Genomic DNA, 18,720 nt, shown 5'->3' with positions numbered 1-18,720 from the left:
AATGGATACCCATTAGGCAATGTTCTTATGAAACCAACCTTATGCTTTGTCTACCAGCCTCCCGAACCTGTTCATTCTTACCTTCTCTCCTGGTGGGCCTGTATGCCCCTGTGGGCCTGAAAGACCCTGAGTCCCAGAAGTTCCTTGCTGCCCTGGAGGGCCAGGCTCACCCTGTGGGCCCTGAATAAGAGAAAGAAATAACATTCCTGATGTGTACAACTATATGGGCACACTATATGAGGACCAGCACAGAATCCATCCCGTATAATTATTACACAGTGGTAACATTTCCTTACCAGGTTTCCCTTGGGTCCCACTTGTCCATCCATACCTCTTACTCCCTGCAGAGACATAGAGAGTGGTGTTACATGGCTGAGGTCTCTTCACACTGGTGCACATACCATAAAGCATATGGCAGATACTTACAGGTGGGCCAGGGATTCCGGGTGGGCCTTTAGGTCCAAGAAGCCCCCTGACTCCCTAAGAAAACATGAGGAGACGAACATTCACTATATATCACATTGTTCATAAACTATGATCTGGGTCACAGTAACAAGATTGTATGTTACATGGTAATATAGTAGTATATGGTAATATGGGAAGACCTCTCCAGCGGGCAAACTCCCCTAGTAGGCACACGACACAAGGCAATCTCCCCAGTCAAGACTCAAGACACATTCCCCAGATGTAGCTTAGAAATGACACACACCCATAGCATTGGTATAAAGGATTATTCTACAAATGTAGGTTCTATAAAAGTCTCAGTTGACTGTAGTGTAAAAACAAACAATCTTTCTGTCAAATGTCAGCCTCCTCAGCTAAGTAAGTGTACGAGATTCTAAATGCAGCTCCCTATTAGTACATAGTAGTGAGTGTGGGATTCTCAAGAAATGAGGCGTCTTGGATTTGACATAGTGAATGTTCTTGTCAAAAATTTTACTAAAGCTCCATAGTTTATTGGGCCCGATATGAGCTGCGTACAAATATATAGTGGCCAGGACTGGGAAAATTATTAACTGCATATCAGTGATATTATTGCAAAAATGTGAACACACAAAAAATGAGGTTTCATGTTGGGTTTCATGTTGGGTTATTTTTTAGAACTATTTAAAAATAATAACAGCAACATCATCAGGCTGTACTTTCTGCCCCATCCTTTACATATAAAGTGCTATTAGGACATATTTGCAAGTTTTCTGAGGCAGTGTTGCACATATAACTTTCGGGCTATATATCTGTCCTTAAGACAAAGCTTCCACGGTAAGATCTCCACGGTTACATTAAATTAACCATGTGCAAATAAAATTACTAGATAGATCTAGGAGAAGAATACACTGTCTACATTTCATTTTAAATAACATATACTGAGAATCCATTATTATTGCTTTATAACATTTAATATATTTAAACATAATTGAACTTTTATGGTCTTTTCATATAGAGCTATGATTATATCTGGATTTTTGTGATTATTATACTGAATAGTGAATAGGAGACATATACATAGGAAAGAGGAGATGGAATTATTTGCAGCTGATCTACCGCTATAGGCAGAAAGGAATGACTTGGTGTCAGAGAGAAGATCATATGCAGGAGATGATTAAATAATCTGCAGTTTGTGGACCTCATTCAATCTGTCATTGGAATTAATAATGTATGAAGTTGAGGGCTTTTTAAGAGAGTCGTTTATGTTATTTCATACACACCAAACCGGATTAAAAAATAAATAAAACATAAATCCATGACAGCGTGATGTTGTCCAAACTCTTGACACAAACTAGGAGAATCGCTCCAACACACACTAGGTTAGCACAAGGACACACACACACAAATCCTAAGATATAATTAATTTTCTTACTGCTTCACCAGGAAGACCACGGGGTCCGACATCTCCATCGCTTCCCTAAGAGATATGAGAGGAAGATTCTCAGATAATGATCTACCACTGATGTGTATCTCCATGGTGTAGAGCCACCTCCATCCAACGTCTTGTACTTACCCTCTCACCATCTTCTCCTATTGTCCCCAAAGGACCCTGAACTCCAGAATCTCCCTGCAAAACCAAAGGACGTATACTTAATGAAACATTTCACAACCTGAAATACCAGTACAGTTCACCTGAAAATATTATGCATCGGATTACTTTAGATGACCAGATGAGTAGCAGAAACATCCAAAATAAAACACAAAGCAGGGTCGCTAACAATTCTGGGTCAAAAAGTAATCCCACAATTTGCCATTCAGCCTTATCTTTGGTTCTACCCAATAAAATCGGAGCACGCACAATGTTCATCTAGTTTAGCTAAAAATTACCAGATCGTCCAACCAAATATCACTAAGTGATCTATTATAAAGCAATTGATCCCATATATTCCAATGCGATCAGGTATTTTTTTGTTTTTATTTTCTAACAACAATTATTTAATGAATTCAGAAGAGATTACTGCAATTAGGAGACACAGCAGGAAGAACTGCAGTAGACAACTGTTTACATGAAAACACGTGGGTACTTCTTATCCAGAGATTTCAGCAGTGTAATATGGCTACTGAACGCAGGAAATTAACAGCACCTATCATGGGGCGGGGCTTATCATGACAGGTAATGAATAATTCAACACCTGTCACGATAAGACCAATCCTCTCACCAAATGATGTTAAATACTCTAAATTGTAATCCTTGCCTTGGCAATTGTAATACATGTTTCCGCTTTCTACACTCTTTTAGGTCTAAAATTTGTATGTCACTTCTTTGCTACATACTCATTATACAGAATATTGTTGAACTCAGCCCATGTCATCTGACATGTTTATTACATACATATCTAAAATGATATTACACCTGTTCTTAGTCCTCACAGGAGCATAATTAATCTGCCTGTGCTCTGGTATCTATTCAAACAAAGCTTCTAATGCCATAAGATTCATCTGCAACATATTCTCAGACTTTTCACATGGAAAATAGAATTTTACTTTACACCCTGGAATGTCACTAAAAGTAGATTAAACATCAATTTATCTGACTTTTTCAAACAATCTCTCACAAAAGAGCTGATGTCTCCTTATAAGGCAACACATATTCACTATTTGACCTCATCAAATGTCTATTATTATCTCATATAATTCTCAGCAATTTATAGCAAATGTTCCAAAATGTTGTGTAGGGTGTTCTGTCATAATACAATTTTAGTACAAAATATGCAGTAAATATGCAGAATGCCATTTTATACTACATATTTAATTATCTCCAAGTAATACTGGATTAGATTGTTATCCAACTAAAGCATGGTCACCGATACCAGAACACAATTTCTAAGTCCACTGCTGCTGAGAAGGGCAATTCCTATTTAGGATACACTTTAGGCAGTCATAGGGACACAACCATTCTCCATGACAAGACCACTGGTTGTAATATCTTGCCATTGTATTTGAAATGCTTCTCTTAAACAATCATGGTCTAACACTGGTTTAACACATGGTCTAACACATGGTCTAACACATGGTCTAACACATGGTCTAACACATGGTCTAATACTCTGTCAATCTACGTAAATAGTCGCAAAGTTTGAGAGAGGCCACAATTAAAATCATATGTGTAACAATTAAGAGATAAATGTACTATATTGTTTTACAATTGTTTTTCTAGCTTCCATAAATGTGTAACGAAGGCAGGATGCAAAATCTACCATTCACAGAAAGTGCCACTGTTTTTGTTGATGATCTATGGTCCCTTTATTTTCTTCTGTAACTCCTAACAGTGTGTGATAATCCCTTCATACTCTGGGACAAAACCTACTGGCAGAGCCAAATATGGAATCATTGGGGAGAGGTGGGCAATCCTTATCTCTAAAAATATGATGGACTGCTGGCAAAGAAGGAGGTAAAAAAAAATGTAGAATATTTTATTTACTGATTTGAGAATTTTCAGAGGAAAATTGCAGAGATAACCGAATAATATTTTGAGTAAAGAGAGCTGTTGCGACAGTCAAGAAAATACAAGATCTAGTGGTTCACCCTCAACTGCTACATATTACCACCCATAGCAACCAATCAGATGTTTGCTTTAAGTTTCTAAATGGTCTAAAAAATGACAGAATCTTACTGTAAGTTAGAGAAACACCTAAGTTTCTACACAGTTATCTGTGGATTTTCAAAGCTATTCCTAAATTAATGATTTGGGGGAAGATGGAGAGTCTCTATCATCCATCAGTTGCCATGTGCAAGGGGAGGAGCCTCTTTATTCCTACGTTAACATTTCGATACATTCATTCTTTAAGTGAATGACTACATGTTGTGGGTCTATGACTTTTGCAGTTTTTTATGGATGGCTCAAGGAGAACTAAATAACATTTTCATTTATAACAAAGTCATTGTAAGTCTAAAAAAGTAATTTATGTTTATAATTTAAACTTTCAATTTCTGAGTTAAAAGAATTGCCCCATTACATTCCCTTAATTCCCTTTGCTTTAAATGCTGATCACTGCTTCTAATTGTAGTTGCAGGTGCTACAAACAAATTGGGCCACTGAATGCTTCCTGCTTTGTTAAAAGTAAATGGCTGTATAATCCATTTAAGCTATGTTTTCCTTCAATGTAAATTATAGTAGAATAGGTCAGCAGTGGTTTAAGATGTGGCTAATAGATTATATAAACACATCCACAAATTTATCAGAATCAGAATCCTGGATGGTGATTAATCACCACAAAGGGGAGAGACAATATTGTCTTACAAGCCTCCTACAAGAGGACGAGCCAGGTGAAAAAGTTGCTATTCCTCTTGTACCCCACCATGTGAATATATATCCACCTTACAGGTGGTACCTACAATGGACATTTACATCAAGAATAATCCCTTAAATATTATTATTTAATTAACTTACCCGGTGACCTTTCTCTCCCGGTAATCCAGGAAGTCCATCAAAACCCCGGTCGCCCTGATAAAGAAACACAGTCCATTAAGACTTGGCGGTTTGACAGTCCAGCCAGATCTTCAATAGAGTAACAACTAAAGATTTACCTTGTTACCAAATTCACCAGGCAAACCACGAGCTCCGTCAGCACCTGGACGACCCTGAGACAGAGAGAAGGCGTCAGAGACAGGATGGGAGTGTGCAGAGGGAAATGGTAAAATAAAGACAACAGATAGACATTTTGTAGCCTGAACCATTCACTAGGAACTAATGACTGAGGCACGAGGCATGATGTGCTTCAATATTGTCACTGGCTCCCAATGCATGGATTGGCTACATATAAAAATAAAGATGTCAATAGTGATAGATAGACAATTGTTTGGGGAAACACAAGACTGATCCTTACTCTTCTTCCTGATTTTCCTGGAGGTCCGGACAACCCTTGCGGTCCTCTTATGCCCTAGTGCAGATGATAAAAATATGTTACACTGACAATGTACCAAAGGAGCCTGCATTTCTAATACACCATGTTTTCAATGTCTTAAATGTATATTTATATAGTGCAATATAAGCACCTTTTATTCCAATATTCTAGAGTACATCTGGGCATAAAACCATCCACAGGCCCAAACTAAGCAGTAGGGCAATAGATAGACATTTAACTATTCACCTATTATCTGATCAGTACATTAGGACATTGACAGCCCAAAATATAAAAGTGCTACTGCCAGCAGCAACAGAAACAGCCACTAATATTATACGGTGAAGCAAAATGAATGTCCATGTGGCCAACTTGTTAATTCTGTTGTGGCAAAGGTGCAGAACACATCGGACACCGAAGATTCCGTATGTACTCAAGAAGATCACCGGTTTTTATGTCTGATAATTTAGTTTGAATGGACAGTAGGAAATTATTCTGCCTTTGGGTTTTCAAGCACCATTGTCAACTTGTGGACTAATTCCAATAACATCATTACCACTTCATCAAACTGTTTAGTTTAGTTCACCCCTCGAATTATACACTGTCTCTAGAATTTCATCGTACTAGGTGTCACTTTCATTAAAGAAGTGAGACTCATACAGAAAGCCCAAACATACATGTACTTCATGTGTGAGATGTATTTGTGTAGTGTGTGTGTGTGTGTGTGTGTGTACGTGTGTGTGCTTACTTAATTACCTGAGGACCAAGGTCTCCTCCTTCCCCCTTTAACCCAGGACTTCCAGGTGGTCCCTGAAATGACAAACAATACCCTCAACACAAATGCAAAATACAATAACACAATGCAGAAAGTGTTTAATATACGGATCCTCTAGGATCAGCTGAAATAGAATTATCTGTGATATATTTATAGTGATAATTCTTCATTTCTTACACATTGCAAGCTCAGGTACAATCCTGGTTTTAATATTCTAGAACTGGAATTCTTCATGGGAGTTTCCACCTTGCAGCTTTATTTTTTTGAACCTCCCTTTTCTCATACTGTTAATTGTGTGGGAACTTATTTCTAGAATTATGTTGTATTATTACTTGCAATCCGCGGGGATCCCTGCTGATCAGCTGCCGATCTCTAAGTGCTATATGAGAGATCTAACAAAGGGCTAGAAATAGCAGCCAGTTTCTGATTGGACAAGTGACACGGACGTCCAATCAGAATCCAGCTATTATTTCTGGTTTATGCATCGGATTCTCCAGCAATCAGAGATTATTACAGAGGATGTCCAGCAGAGGTCCTTACTAATTGTAAGTACTGGGACTGTGGAAGTAAGCAAAAACTGGGGATACTAGGGGCGGGATCCCACTGATGTAAACAAGCTGGAATAACAGTATTAATTGATGCTATAATATATTTAAACAAATAAAATAATAATAATAATAATTATTATACTTGTATTATAAGAGATGAGCTATCAGAGCGCTCTTTATTAATGCACTATTTAGTTATATGTAAATCAATAACAATTATTATTATTATTATTATTATTATTATTATTATTATTATTATTATTAATAATAATGTAATAGTTATATAAATACAATTAAATAACGTAATATTGCAATAATTAAGAGTGTTATGTTAAATAAATATTGTTAATACCAGTATGATAAAGTGAGCAATAATGGAACTCTTAATTAATTAATTATATAATTCAATTTCAATAATAACAGATAATATACAATTAAATAACTGAATGATTAAGCGTGCCATGTTAGATAGTTTTCTATTATTGTTTTATTATTATATAATTTTATACACTTAATTATTGCATTAATGGCATTGTGCAATGTGCAATATATCACTTATGTAAAGTAACATTGGCAAAAAATAATGTCCTGTGCCAGATTACGGGCTTTTTTATCTGGAAGTAACAGTTGGACCAGTCTTGCCAATCTCTTTATAAAATGAGACTCTATTTAGTAAGAGGGAATCTCGAGATGCCACCTCATAAGATCACATGACTCTGGTCAAGTAATTGTATCAGCACATAGTGTGCTCGGTGTTCCGGAATGTTCAGCATTTCTATAACACATTCTATCCTGCACAGAGAGAACTGTCATCATAGTTTGGACATATTAGTATTTGAGCAGGATTCTGTATGTTTTAACATATACACGATACTCTATGGCCACTCACCACGGGTCCAGAACGTCCAGTATAGCCCATTGGTCCGGAAGCCCCACGTAGAGCCAACTGCAGAAAGAAAGTTAGATGAGTAGAGATGACACAAGGTGACCTTGGAAAGAAGGAGAACGAAACCGATCTGGAGATGTACGAGACTCACCCTTGCTTGCTGTAATATGGCTGCTGCCTGGGCTTCCTGTGCCGAAACCACAGGACCTTTATCCCCACCACTGTTTCCAAACCGGAACTACAGGGAGGGATGAAGAAAACGTCAGGACTGAAGCTTCAGTTTGGTAAAAAAGAGTTGATGATAATCATTACTATCTTTTAGATGCATTAGATTTAAGATAGAATTGGTGAGCATTTATATCAGCCCTTCATATTTCACCTACTAAGATTCATTGAAGCATTATGGGTAATAACAATGGACATTAGAATTATATGTTCTATATTCCCAACATGAAAGTTCCAAAATGCCCCTATTCCTTTCTTTATTCCCACAAAAAGACTTACCGGAAGCATGACGGAACTACCGGGCTGTCCTGGCAATCCATTAGCTCCAGAAAGACCTGGTCTGCCTGGGGGACCCTAAAATAAATTAAGAGAGAATATTAATAATAAATAAACAATAACTGTAATGTAATGTAATAAAGTGATTTTAAAAACAAAACAAGTGAATTCAGAATCCCACTCAAAGATCATTTTTCTTACCCTCTCTCCAGGGTCTCCAACGACTCCGGGGTGTCCATGTGTTCCGGGAGGACCGGGCAGACCCTGGGAATGATATGATAGGATGCGTCATAAATACCTTTCTTCCTCTCCAAATTTCCGTCAACTCCTCTTTTTACAAGCCTACTCATTTATTGTACTTTTTATATGGCCTTGTCATTTCCCATCTGGACTATTGCAACTCCCTATAGATACAGCATACAGAATTTGTTTCTGCAATCATATTCACTTTGCATTGAACTGGGGAGTTCCTGAACTTGTATATAAAGATACAATGTTTGCCTTTAACTTGTTTTATTGATGCAGATGTTACTGGTCTTGTTTATTATAAAGGATATTCAAGATGTCAAGAAACTTTTAGGAGGGGGAGTTTCTAGTTATACATGGGAACTTCATTGAATTTTCCTCCTTTTAAATCGTATAACATCATATAGCGATTTTCAAGATTTTTGAGAATTTGTGGTATCTTGATGTGTAGGTTAATCTTAGTGATAGCTGAATTGGTACAGATCTGTACAGGGAACCTAAGGACAGAAACAATTTGTTGTATGTCCACAGTCATCCTACACATGTGGAACCCATTGGATTATGTTTTCAGATGAGCTTCAAGACACTCAAACTAAAATTATCACCCAAAAAATAAATTTCATATGTGGTCACTCAACAGACTTTGAAAAATTGCAATATTGGTAAGAAAGTCTGATCAAATGGCATTAGTCCATTGTTCATTGAACATATTAACTTCATCGCTACAACTGATACATAAGCCAATTTAATTAAAAAAATTATCCTTTTCCATTGGCCAATATTACAAACTGGTGAACCAATGGCTCGGATGTTTAAGCATTCCTGTTAACTAAATTGTACAAGGATATATGCATTAATGATGGTGTTATTGGGGTAGATACATTCGCTCACTTCTCTGAAGGCACTTTACCTTGATTATAATACCAGAATTGAAACTCTATTATAAAAAGTTTGTAATTTCTCCAAGTATGGGGCACAAAAATGAAACTGAACATCTATTAAACTTGTGACTTGTGTAATGTCATTTATATGATCAAAAGACCCTGTGATCACACCTATGTGGGGTAATCTAAGAGACCTGTGAAGTTAAGACTTCATCAACCATACACGTTCTATTGAAATCAACAATCCTGGTAATGAATGTAAAAGGAAACATTACTCAAATCTACTACAGAGGAGAAAGTAAAATGACATTAAAGAAATGTAAAGAATGCTCTTTGGGTAAACATTTTTACGGGCTGAAACACAGGGTTTACCGAGCTTTGATGCCAAATGTTGGAAAGTGTTTATATACTAGAAGGGTCTGGCAGCAATTGTATACCGTATCAGAGATGTTCTGGATTGATAGATTGTGTGCGAGAAAGCTTATACAGAATAAACAAGTTGTATAAAACAGGGTTTGATCTTAAAGTTGGTGTAAGTTGAACACTGACATTATTACTGTTTCCATGTGGTTAGCATGGTGGCTCAGTGGTTAGCACTTCTGTCTCACAGCACAAAGGTCATGAGTTCCATTCCTGACCAGGGACTTATCTGTGTGGAGTTTGTATGGAGGAAATCCCAGTGTTGTTAGTTGCACTATATAAATAAATGATGATGATGATCCCCCATTCACATATTTAAGTCAGACCCACATGGCCACAAAAGTAAGTAAAGATTGATTATCTGGGGCAACAGACTAGTGCACCTATGAATGTCTAATAGGCACTTTTGTGCAAAAAGAAAAGCTCTCTCTGTGCTATTTATATAAGCTTTCTGTTTTACGAGTGAGATGCATCTGTGGTTTTATTGTGCTTTTTATTGTAGTCCAGAATCCTTTAGGGAATTTGGTTCACTCAACAGAATATGGGCTGAAATCATCTGAAAAAATGCAAGAAAAACACTCTACTGTGGGTCTTTACTCCCCACACACATTTATTGGTCAATTTTTCACAGCATTTATTGTCCCCAACTGAAATCAGTCAGGATATTATCAGGCATGTAGGAGGGACGATGTCTGCTGCTAGCCTGTAAATCCAACCCTGCGCGAGATATAGGAAAATAATACGTACCGCGGGTCCTTCTTTTCCTGGTGGACCCTCAACCAACATACCCTGGCAAAGACAAAGATGGCAATGGCATCGAATTATCATTAGCTCACTAAATAACTGTAACCTTCATATCAAGAGCACAAAAATGTCATGAACAGAACAATCTTCAATTTTTGGTCCAAAAAAACTAAATGTGTGCAATCTACAAGTCATTCCGAATTAATTTACTGTATTCGAGATTCAAGCCTTTACTAAGAACTTACTGGAATCTGGCCAGCAAGCAAATATATACAACATAGTAATGTTACATCTTGCCCAAAAATTGTAAACTGCCATTGTAAAAAGTAGTTGGAGATAGTTATCCCAATATATATATATATATATATATATATATATACATATATATATATAATAAACAAGTGATGTTAATATATATAACTGTTGTAAATAATATCTGTGTAAACCCGGAGTACTGATGTCATCACTTCTGTGTTCAGTAGGACAAGTAGTGTATTAGGGAAAACCACGCGCCCTACTGTAAACTATTCTGGATATCAGAAGTCACCTCGGATTTCTGTGACCTGCATGAAAGAGCACTGGGATTACAGTGTTTAGTTTTTGATGGTCAGAGAACTGTTCCTTAACTTGTAATATCCAAATAATTTACAGTAAGTAGTTCACTGTCCCATATATATATATATATAATTATTATTATTATTAATATTTATTTATAAGGCGCCACAAGGCGTCCGCAGCGCCGTACAGAGACAAACAAAATTACAATACAATGGGAGACAGCACAGTACAGTAAACACAGCAACTCAGTTAGCTCAATGCACAGCTATAGAGGGCGGGGAAGGGGGAGGGAGGATCCGCAAACGACGGGGCCCAAGAAGGAGGGCGCGGAAGACAGGGAGACCCCCAGGGGGGAGGAGGGAGCGAGAGTGGACGTGGGGTGGAGGACCCTCGAGGAGGAGGGCTAAGTAGCTGGAGAGCAGAGTTAGAAGTGGTGGAAACAGGAGGAGAGATGGCCCTGCTCAGAGGAGCGTACAATCTAAGGGGAGGGGTGGACAGACAGAGAGACGCAGGGGAGAGAGGGAGAGCAGGGGGACAGAGGCAGAAGATAAGGTAGGAAGTTAAGTGGGAGACAGAAAGGCTTTAAGAAAAAGGTGGGTTTTTAGGGCCCGTTTGAAACTGGACAGATTAGGGGAAGTTCTGATGGAGGGAGGGAGCTTGTTCCAGTGGAGGGGGCAGCGCGGGCGAAGTCTTGGATACGCGCGTGGGAGTATATAATCAGTAAGTTATTAATATCTAATAACTAATATCTTAATATAACTTAATATCTAGGTGTGTCTCACATTGTGTATTCTCTTATACAACACTTTCCTATCGCATCATGTTACACAAATATACGAGGCCTTTTTTAAATGGACCGAAATAGACAATCACACACCACCTAAAACAATGAGGACATAAATAAACTATGGGATAGATTTACTAAACATTCTAAAAGTAAAAGTGGAGGTGCTGCCCAGAGCAACCAATCAGATTCTAGCTATCATTTACCTAGTACATTTTAGAAAATGATAGCTACAATCTGATTGGATGCTATGGGCAGCACCTCCACTTTTAATTTTTTTAGAAGGATTGATAGTTCTCACACTTCTTTATAATCCAAAGATTCCAAAGCCTTCTATTAGCCACTATTTTAGTGGCACAGGTCAAACAAAGCTATCTGGTTAGTTGCAAAAGTCATGCGTTATCCTTGAACTAATGGCGGAACTGTTGTGCGCTGACTTTCCCAGATTGGAAGAAGTTAAAAAAGTTAAATTTTAATTAATCTTTAACCTGAAGTTGCACCTCCCTGCAAAAGGCACTGTGCTACTCTGTAAATACTGTATATGCTGTAAGATATTATTTTATAATAGACTCTACTTACCGCCTCCAAAGCTGCAGGATCCCCCTTTTCTCCTTTAATTCCACGGGGTCCGCTGATAGCCTGAGGGTAGCACACATATAACCACAAAGACGCAGTTATTTAATATCAATCAGACTTTAAGGGTTTCCCCTACTAGTTTCTGCTACACCCTCTAAATGACCCCTATTTTCATACCCGCGTCTTGCATAACCAGCACAAAAATAAAAATTGCGTATAAACATCTGCCACTTTAAAAGATCAACATTCTACTCACGGATTGTCAGGTAAAATAGACAATAACTAAGAGGCAATAACTAACAGCAAACCTTGCCTTAATAGCTATTACACTAATTCAATTTATGTAGTTACCACTGTAATATGAGCACGTACACAGATCATGCTATGCAGACAAACAAGCACATATGTGAAGACATTACATATGATATTACTTTCCACAGTGCCCCCGATTATATAGGGATAAAAGCAGTGGAAGTTGTCAATGTAATACTTCTTAATCAGCAAAGTTGCAATGTTTCAGGTATTGAAACATTCTGTAACGGGGTCATAAAATTCCATAGCATGTTGGGAATTCTATGATGCCGTAAGCGAGAGTCAGATGGAATCCGTGATGAGTCCTCATGACTAAGGTGACATCGAGCACCTCTACACCCTTGGTCACCCAAGACGCCAATTGGATTATTCCACTTCTGACATCCCATAACAGAGCACGGAGTCATAGTGACATCATAAACTGTATCTGTACAACAAGGTAGATATGACGAGAAACTAAAAGCAGCTGAGGACAAGAGACAGGTGACACTAGGGGAGGAGACCAGAGTAGAGGAAACTCCGACATACATTCAGAAGGAGAACAAGTAGACACATAAATATGGTCATCGACGAAGAGAGGTTGTAGACGAAACACAAAATGTCACATGGAGGGGGAATGAAAAGTGACAAATGGGAATAGTAACAAAGTGACTAGACTAAAGGATGATGATAACGAAGAAGACAAAGGAACTGACATAAACAAGGAGATGACATGAGGAATAAAAACATAAACACAAGGACTAGAGAAGGAGGGCAGAAGTTTTGGGTGAAAAAGTCTCGCACAAAGTTGATAGAACCTGATGTTCTCAGCTTAAGGAAGTGAGACTTACACCTCCACTCTCAGGAGTCTCTGCGGAGAGGACTGGACCCAGGTGTGAGCTCTCCGATCCCTCATGATAATCCTTGTACACATACTCATAGTCCAGTCCGACTGTCGGATTTTCCTCCTCTCCAGTCACATACTCCTCTATGAGAACATCACTACCCTTGGCAGCTGTAGAAAGATCTTGTTCCTTTTCCTTTCAGAAGGGCAAATAAGGTAAGAATAAAATAAAGGAAAGAGCGATAGGAAGAAAATATAAAAGGATATAGAATCATAGGTATTGAACAAAGATCAAGATACGTAAGTGGACCAATTCTTGAGAAGGACGGGACGGAGTGTATAATAAATAATAATAATAAATCGTAATTTCTGACAATGTCAGACCATTATTGTCCACCACTAACCGGAATATCATGACAAAGAAGCTGTAATCACAATAGATGTTAGCATAGTACCACTTGTGGTGTTATGCCTAATAACTACAAACATTTCAATGGAGGCTCGGCCTACGAAATATGACTGAGTGGTTGGACAGGGGCCCATAAGCAGCAGAATGGGTAAGGATTATATCACATTGGGATTCTCGGATTTTCAGAGCTAAAAAATTATTCTGTTATTATCTACAAGTAACTTAATTTTATTTCCAGCTTATGGATCAGAACTAAGATTCCAAGGTGGTTTCCTTGACCAATCATAATTGCATAAAAGTGAGGTCCCTCATTGCTCGGTGGAAGAGCCAGTGGTTACCTGTGGTGTGGGTGATACTGCCTTGGTAGGTTCCTCCTCCCAAAACTCATAAACATCCTCTTCGTGTGGTGGTGCAGTGTAATCAGGGCTCTGTTCTAACAGGGTGGGCTCAGGGGTCATGATAGGTTCAGCATCAAGGGAAGGGTCCTTGGTAACCACAGCGAATAAGGGAGTTGAAAAATGCAAAGGAATGGCAAAGCACGAAGGAAAAGCAATAAGAACATTGAGAAAGGAGGATTTTGAGGAAGACATAAAAAAGAAAAGCCAGAATAAAGATAATAAAAATAATAATGGAATTGTTCAGATTGAGTGAAGGTCATGGGGGAGAAGAAAAGAAGAAAAAATTGCAAGCATTAGTGTGTTATCAACTTATTCCTCTTGCTTGAGGAGTACAAACATTTCTTTCCCATCACAAGTTCACTCAGGTCATTATCAGCCCACTTGGCCAGACAGGGAGTGTCAGATAATGAATACCATGGTGAATGTTCTCATGTGATGATCGCCCATCCAGGAATGGGTGGAAAGGGGCAGATGCGTTCATTCATGTACTCAATGTAACACAACAGTTACACAAACGGCAAAAGAGAGGCCCCTGAATAAACAGAACACCACAATAATTGGTAACAGCCTTAGATACAATAAGAGTAATCAAGAAATACCCGACCAATTATCATAGTTTACAAATATTTATCTGTAATTATTACTTTTTGCTACATATACCCCAGTTCGAATAGACAGCATGGTGCAACAGTGTGTTCTGCTAAGATCGGAGGTCTCTTCTTTTGCATAGACAACAATGAATGAGCCCCAAGCTTGGAGCAGCAAGCATGGAGCAAGATACTACTAGTAAGATGTGTTGTAAAATAAAGACAAGCAAATATCATAAACATCTCCATGTAGACCGCCCATATCCCTTCAAACAAAACTTGATGGGATCATGGGAACGTTGTGGGGAGGGGGGGTGTCATGTATGTCAGATCATGCCCCTGGGATCTGCATACTTTGTTTTTTGCTCTACCTGCTGGTAACCATTCCCCACGTTCCTCCTCTTGGTTCCAGTCAATTTTTTCTTTGGCTGGGCCTTGCCCACAGAATTTTTCACAGGGGTGTTGCGCTTGGCGGGGGCCTTGCCCACAACACCGTTTTTCTGCTTGCCGGTACTCTTGGCTGGAGGAGGCACCTTTGGCTTCGCCTTGGCTGGTGGTTTGTGGTTTTTGGCTTTGTTTTTCTGCCAGTGGCCATGGCAGATAGGGTCATTAAGGAAGACATGGGGTTTTCAGGGCAGGTAGTGACATTGAACATGTGGCACACAGACAAAAAAAATATGGATTGGAGAGAAAGAGAGAGAGAAACAGGCATGAATTAAACATATGATGAACAGACGACGTTCAAAGGATGCAAGAACTAGGTGTCGCCCAGCAAGGAAAAGTAAGGGGAGTACTCTCTGTCCCATCTCAACAATAGCTACAAGGCAGTCCTTAAACTAGAAGAGTGGAATAGGCAATATTCTGCACCCTGACTGCTGCTAAATTCTGGTTCCACGGAGTGATACACTCTGCCTTTCTAAACGATGTTAAACTGAACTTTAGGATTACAAATATAAAATGTAAACAACAAATGGAAAAGAGCATTCTGGCCTCAATTTACTTCAACAGAACTTTCTCAAATTGTGTGACCTTGGGTTTGTATGAAAGGTCGTTGGTGTTGTCCACCTTCCATATTCCCCACGGCTTTGAAGTTTACAAAGGAGAATTAATATTTACTATAAAAAAGTCCAAACCCATAACGAATCTTATATGAGGTCTGGAGAGTCACGTAAATTGATCCAGAGAAAGCATTGTTACGTACACCAAAAAACAAAGGAAGTGAGAAAGTATACTTCAACATAAAAAAATAAATGATTGGACATACAACAAATAAAATATACAGACTGAAACTGAAGATATAATGGAAATGCAAAAAAACTGAAGATACAATGGAAATGCTTCATGATTGTGAGAATAAAAACAGATGTCTGAGAAACATAAAAATGGAAAATGTGTACAGACCATGGGTATTCAATAAACCAAACTATAGCTAAGAAGGTTATCTCATCTATTGTAATAGTATATGGATATGATAAGACAAATGAAGAGGTAACTATGGAACCAGGACATGTCAATATTGATACATTAGGAGAAGAATGTGGAAGAAGAAATGTAAATATAAATACATGAGCAGATGCCTGTAGAAACCAGTTAATGTGACTATTATACATGAGGAGATTTATTTGAAAACAGAGAAATAAATGGTGAAACAGGAAAAGAGTTAGCAAACAGGAAATGCCAATATTAATTAATAAGGAAACAGGAAATTTGAATATTAATAAATTAGGACAAAATAAATGTGGATATTAATAAATGTGGAAACAGGAAATATGATTATTAATAAACAAGTTAACCCGTGCATGATACTCATGCATTCTAGTCAAATCAAGCTACTTAAGGTGTTAAAAAGGTTCTTGTCATCTTCATCGCCACACACACGCCGCTAGGCTTTTATATATTAGATAATGCTAAGAATTTAGTAGGTCAGTGCAGTATATAACTCCGCCCAGCAGGTGGCGCTGCAGCTTGAGCACTCTGTCACCCGGTAGTTTTTTACACACACACACACACACACTAACACTAACACACGCCGCTAGGCTTTTATATATTAGATAAGGACTTACATATCAAAATCAGGATAGGTGAATATTAGTAAATGAAAAGATACATATTTAAAACAGGAAAATGTGAATATTATTATACGAAGAAACAAGAAATGTCTATATTAATACACACATAAATAGGAAATGTAAATATTAACGGATGTTAAAACCAGGAAGTATGAATCTTAATGAATGTGGAACGAACAATCAGGAAATAAGTTAGAAATCAGGAAAATAAAATACTAATAATGAGGAAACAGGAAGTGTGAATGTTAATAAAGCGGGTGATACATGCAAAAGACAGGAAATGTAAATAGCCATCAATGAGAAGACAGGACATGTTTAACAATTTTTTAACACAAAATGTGACTATTAGTAAATGAGTATGACAAATATATATATTAATAATTGGGGATATGAATATTAATAAATGAGACAAGATGAAATCTGAATATTGATAAAGGGTGAGATAAAAGGGGATTAAGGAAATTGATATACTAAGCAATTAAATGAGAAAACAGGAAATGAGCATAATTATAAATTAGTCTACATATTTTGAACTCAGATGATCAAAACATGAATTAACCAGGAAACAGAAATGTAAATTTAAATAAATAATGACACTAGGAAATATATATATATTAATAGATGAGGACACAAGGGAATTAATGTATTAATAAATGAGGACACCAGGAAATCTATATATTAATAAATGAGGAAACCAGGAAATGTGTATATTAACAAGTTAACCCGTGCATGATACTCATGCATTCTAGTCAAATCAAGCTACTTAAGGTGTTAAAAAGGTTCTTGTCATCTTCATCGCCACACACACACACCGCTAGGCTTTTATATATTAGATAATGCTAATAATTTAGTAGGTCAGTGTAGTATATAACTCTGGCCAGCAGGTGGCGCTGCAGCTTGAGCACTCTGTCACCCGGTAGTTTTTCCACACACACACACACACACACACTAACACAGCATGTGTGTTCATGAGGTAAAATTACCTCACAAAAATGATTTTGAGCCCTCAACTCGTAAATTTAGCCTTTACTACCCCTCCCACGGGGGGGAAGGGGGGATGATGGAAGTTAACTGACTTCACTATTATAATTTTTTGTCAAATAATGTCAGTATACCAAATTTCAGGTCAATTGGATGAGCCCTTTCTGAGAAAATAGTTTTTTACACACACACACACACTAACACACGCTGCTAGGCTTTTATATATTAGATAATGCTAAGAATTTAGTAGGTCAGTGTAGTATATAACTCCGCCCAGCAGGTGGCGCTGCAGCTTGAGCACTCTGTCACCCGGTATTTTTTTCCACACACACACACACACTAACACACGCCGCTAGGCTTTTATATATTAGATAGATGAGGACACCAGGTAATTAATATATTAATAAATGATGACACCAGGAAATGTATATATTAATAAATGAGGACAACTGGAAATGTATATATTAATAAATGAGGATACCAACAAATGTATATATTAATTAATGAGGACAACAGGAAATGAAATGAACAATGTAAGAACACAAATCAAATTAGTTTAAAAAGTTCTATGTATATGAAAACAAGAACATACAGGACATTCAGGTATGAAAAGACATTAACACGTATAAACCCCCCCCCTTCCAAAAAAGAAAACACACAGTGACAGCTCACTGACATAGAACAATTAAGCGGACAAACAAGCTTGTAACAATCTAGTTTTTGCTACTAACTCTATTCAATAAATGGGGATTTAATCCTGATTTGTCCTTAAAACACTTCGCTAATCATTATTGCCTTTCTCTTTGCCATCAATAACATGGAACATCTTTGTAATCCTGACCCACGTTCCTGGCTGGGCAGCCCCCAGTTATCAGTGACACATGCCGGATGG

At 37.8% G+C, this 18,720-nt stretch overlaps 1 protein-coding gene across 3 annotated transcripts in view; it reads right to left on the bottom strand.

Moving 5' to 3' along the window:
• COL11A2 (collagen type XI alpha 2 chain) overlaps positions 1–18,720 on the bottom strand; it is a 106,367-nt gene that overhangs the window by 44,692 nt on the left and 42,955 nt on the right. The window contains exons 7-24 of one of the 3 annotated variants that reach the window (XM_075186463.1): positions 15,150–15,359; positions 14,132–14,278; positions 13,392–13,580; positions 12,253–12,312; positions 10,335–10,376; positions 8,239–8,301; positions 8,041–8,115; positions 7,688–7,774; positions 7,540–7,596; positions 6,084–6,137; positions 5,313–5,366; positions 5,014–5,067; positions 4,877–4,930; positions 2,000–2,053; positions 1,859–1,903; positions 427–480; positions 297–341; positions 82–180 (exon numbers count right to left, since the gene is read on the bottom strand). In XM_075186463.1, coding sequence (XP_075042564.1) covers positions 82–180; positions 297–341; positions 427–480; positions 1,859–1,903; positions 2,000–2,053; positions 4,877–4,930; positions 5,014–5,067; positions 5,313–5,366; positions 6,084–6,137; positions 7,540–7,596; positions 7,688–7,774; positions 8,041–8,115; positions 8,239–8,301; positions 10,335–10,376; positions 12,253–12,312; positions 13,392–13,580; positions 14,132–14,278; positions 15,150–15,359 — 1,443 coding nt within the window. The remainder of the gene's footprint in view (positions 1–81; positions 181–296; positions 342–426; positions 481–1,858; positions 1,904–1,999; positions 2,054–4,876; positions 4,931–5,013; positions 5,068–5,312; positions 5,367–6,083; positions 6,138–7,539; positions 7,597–7,687; positions 7,775–8,040; positions 8,116–8,238; positions 8,302–10,334; positions 10,377–12,252; positions 12,313–13,391; positions 13,581–14,131; positions 14,279–15,149; positions 15,360–18,720) is intronic. The other 2 variants (XM_075186461.1, XM_075186462.1) reach the window with 2 other exon arrangements.

This window comes from Mixophyes fleayi, chromosome 9, assembly GCF_038048845.1.
Source record: "Mixophyes fleayi isolate aMixFle1 chromosome 9, aMixFle1.hap1, whole genome shotgun sequence".
In the NCBI taxonomy this organism is placed as follows: Eukaryota; Metazoa; Chordata; class Amphibia; order Anura; family Limnodynastidae; genus Mixophyes; species Mixophyes fleayi.
The sequence above is the reverse complement of the archived record's forward strand: the minus strand, read 5'-3'. Positions and strand labels throughout refer to the sequence as shown.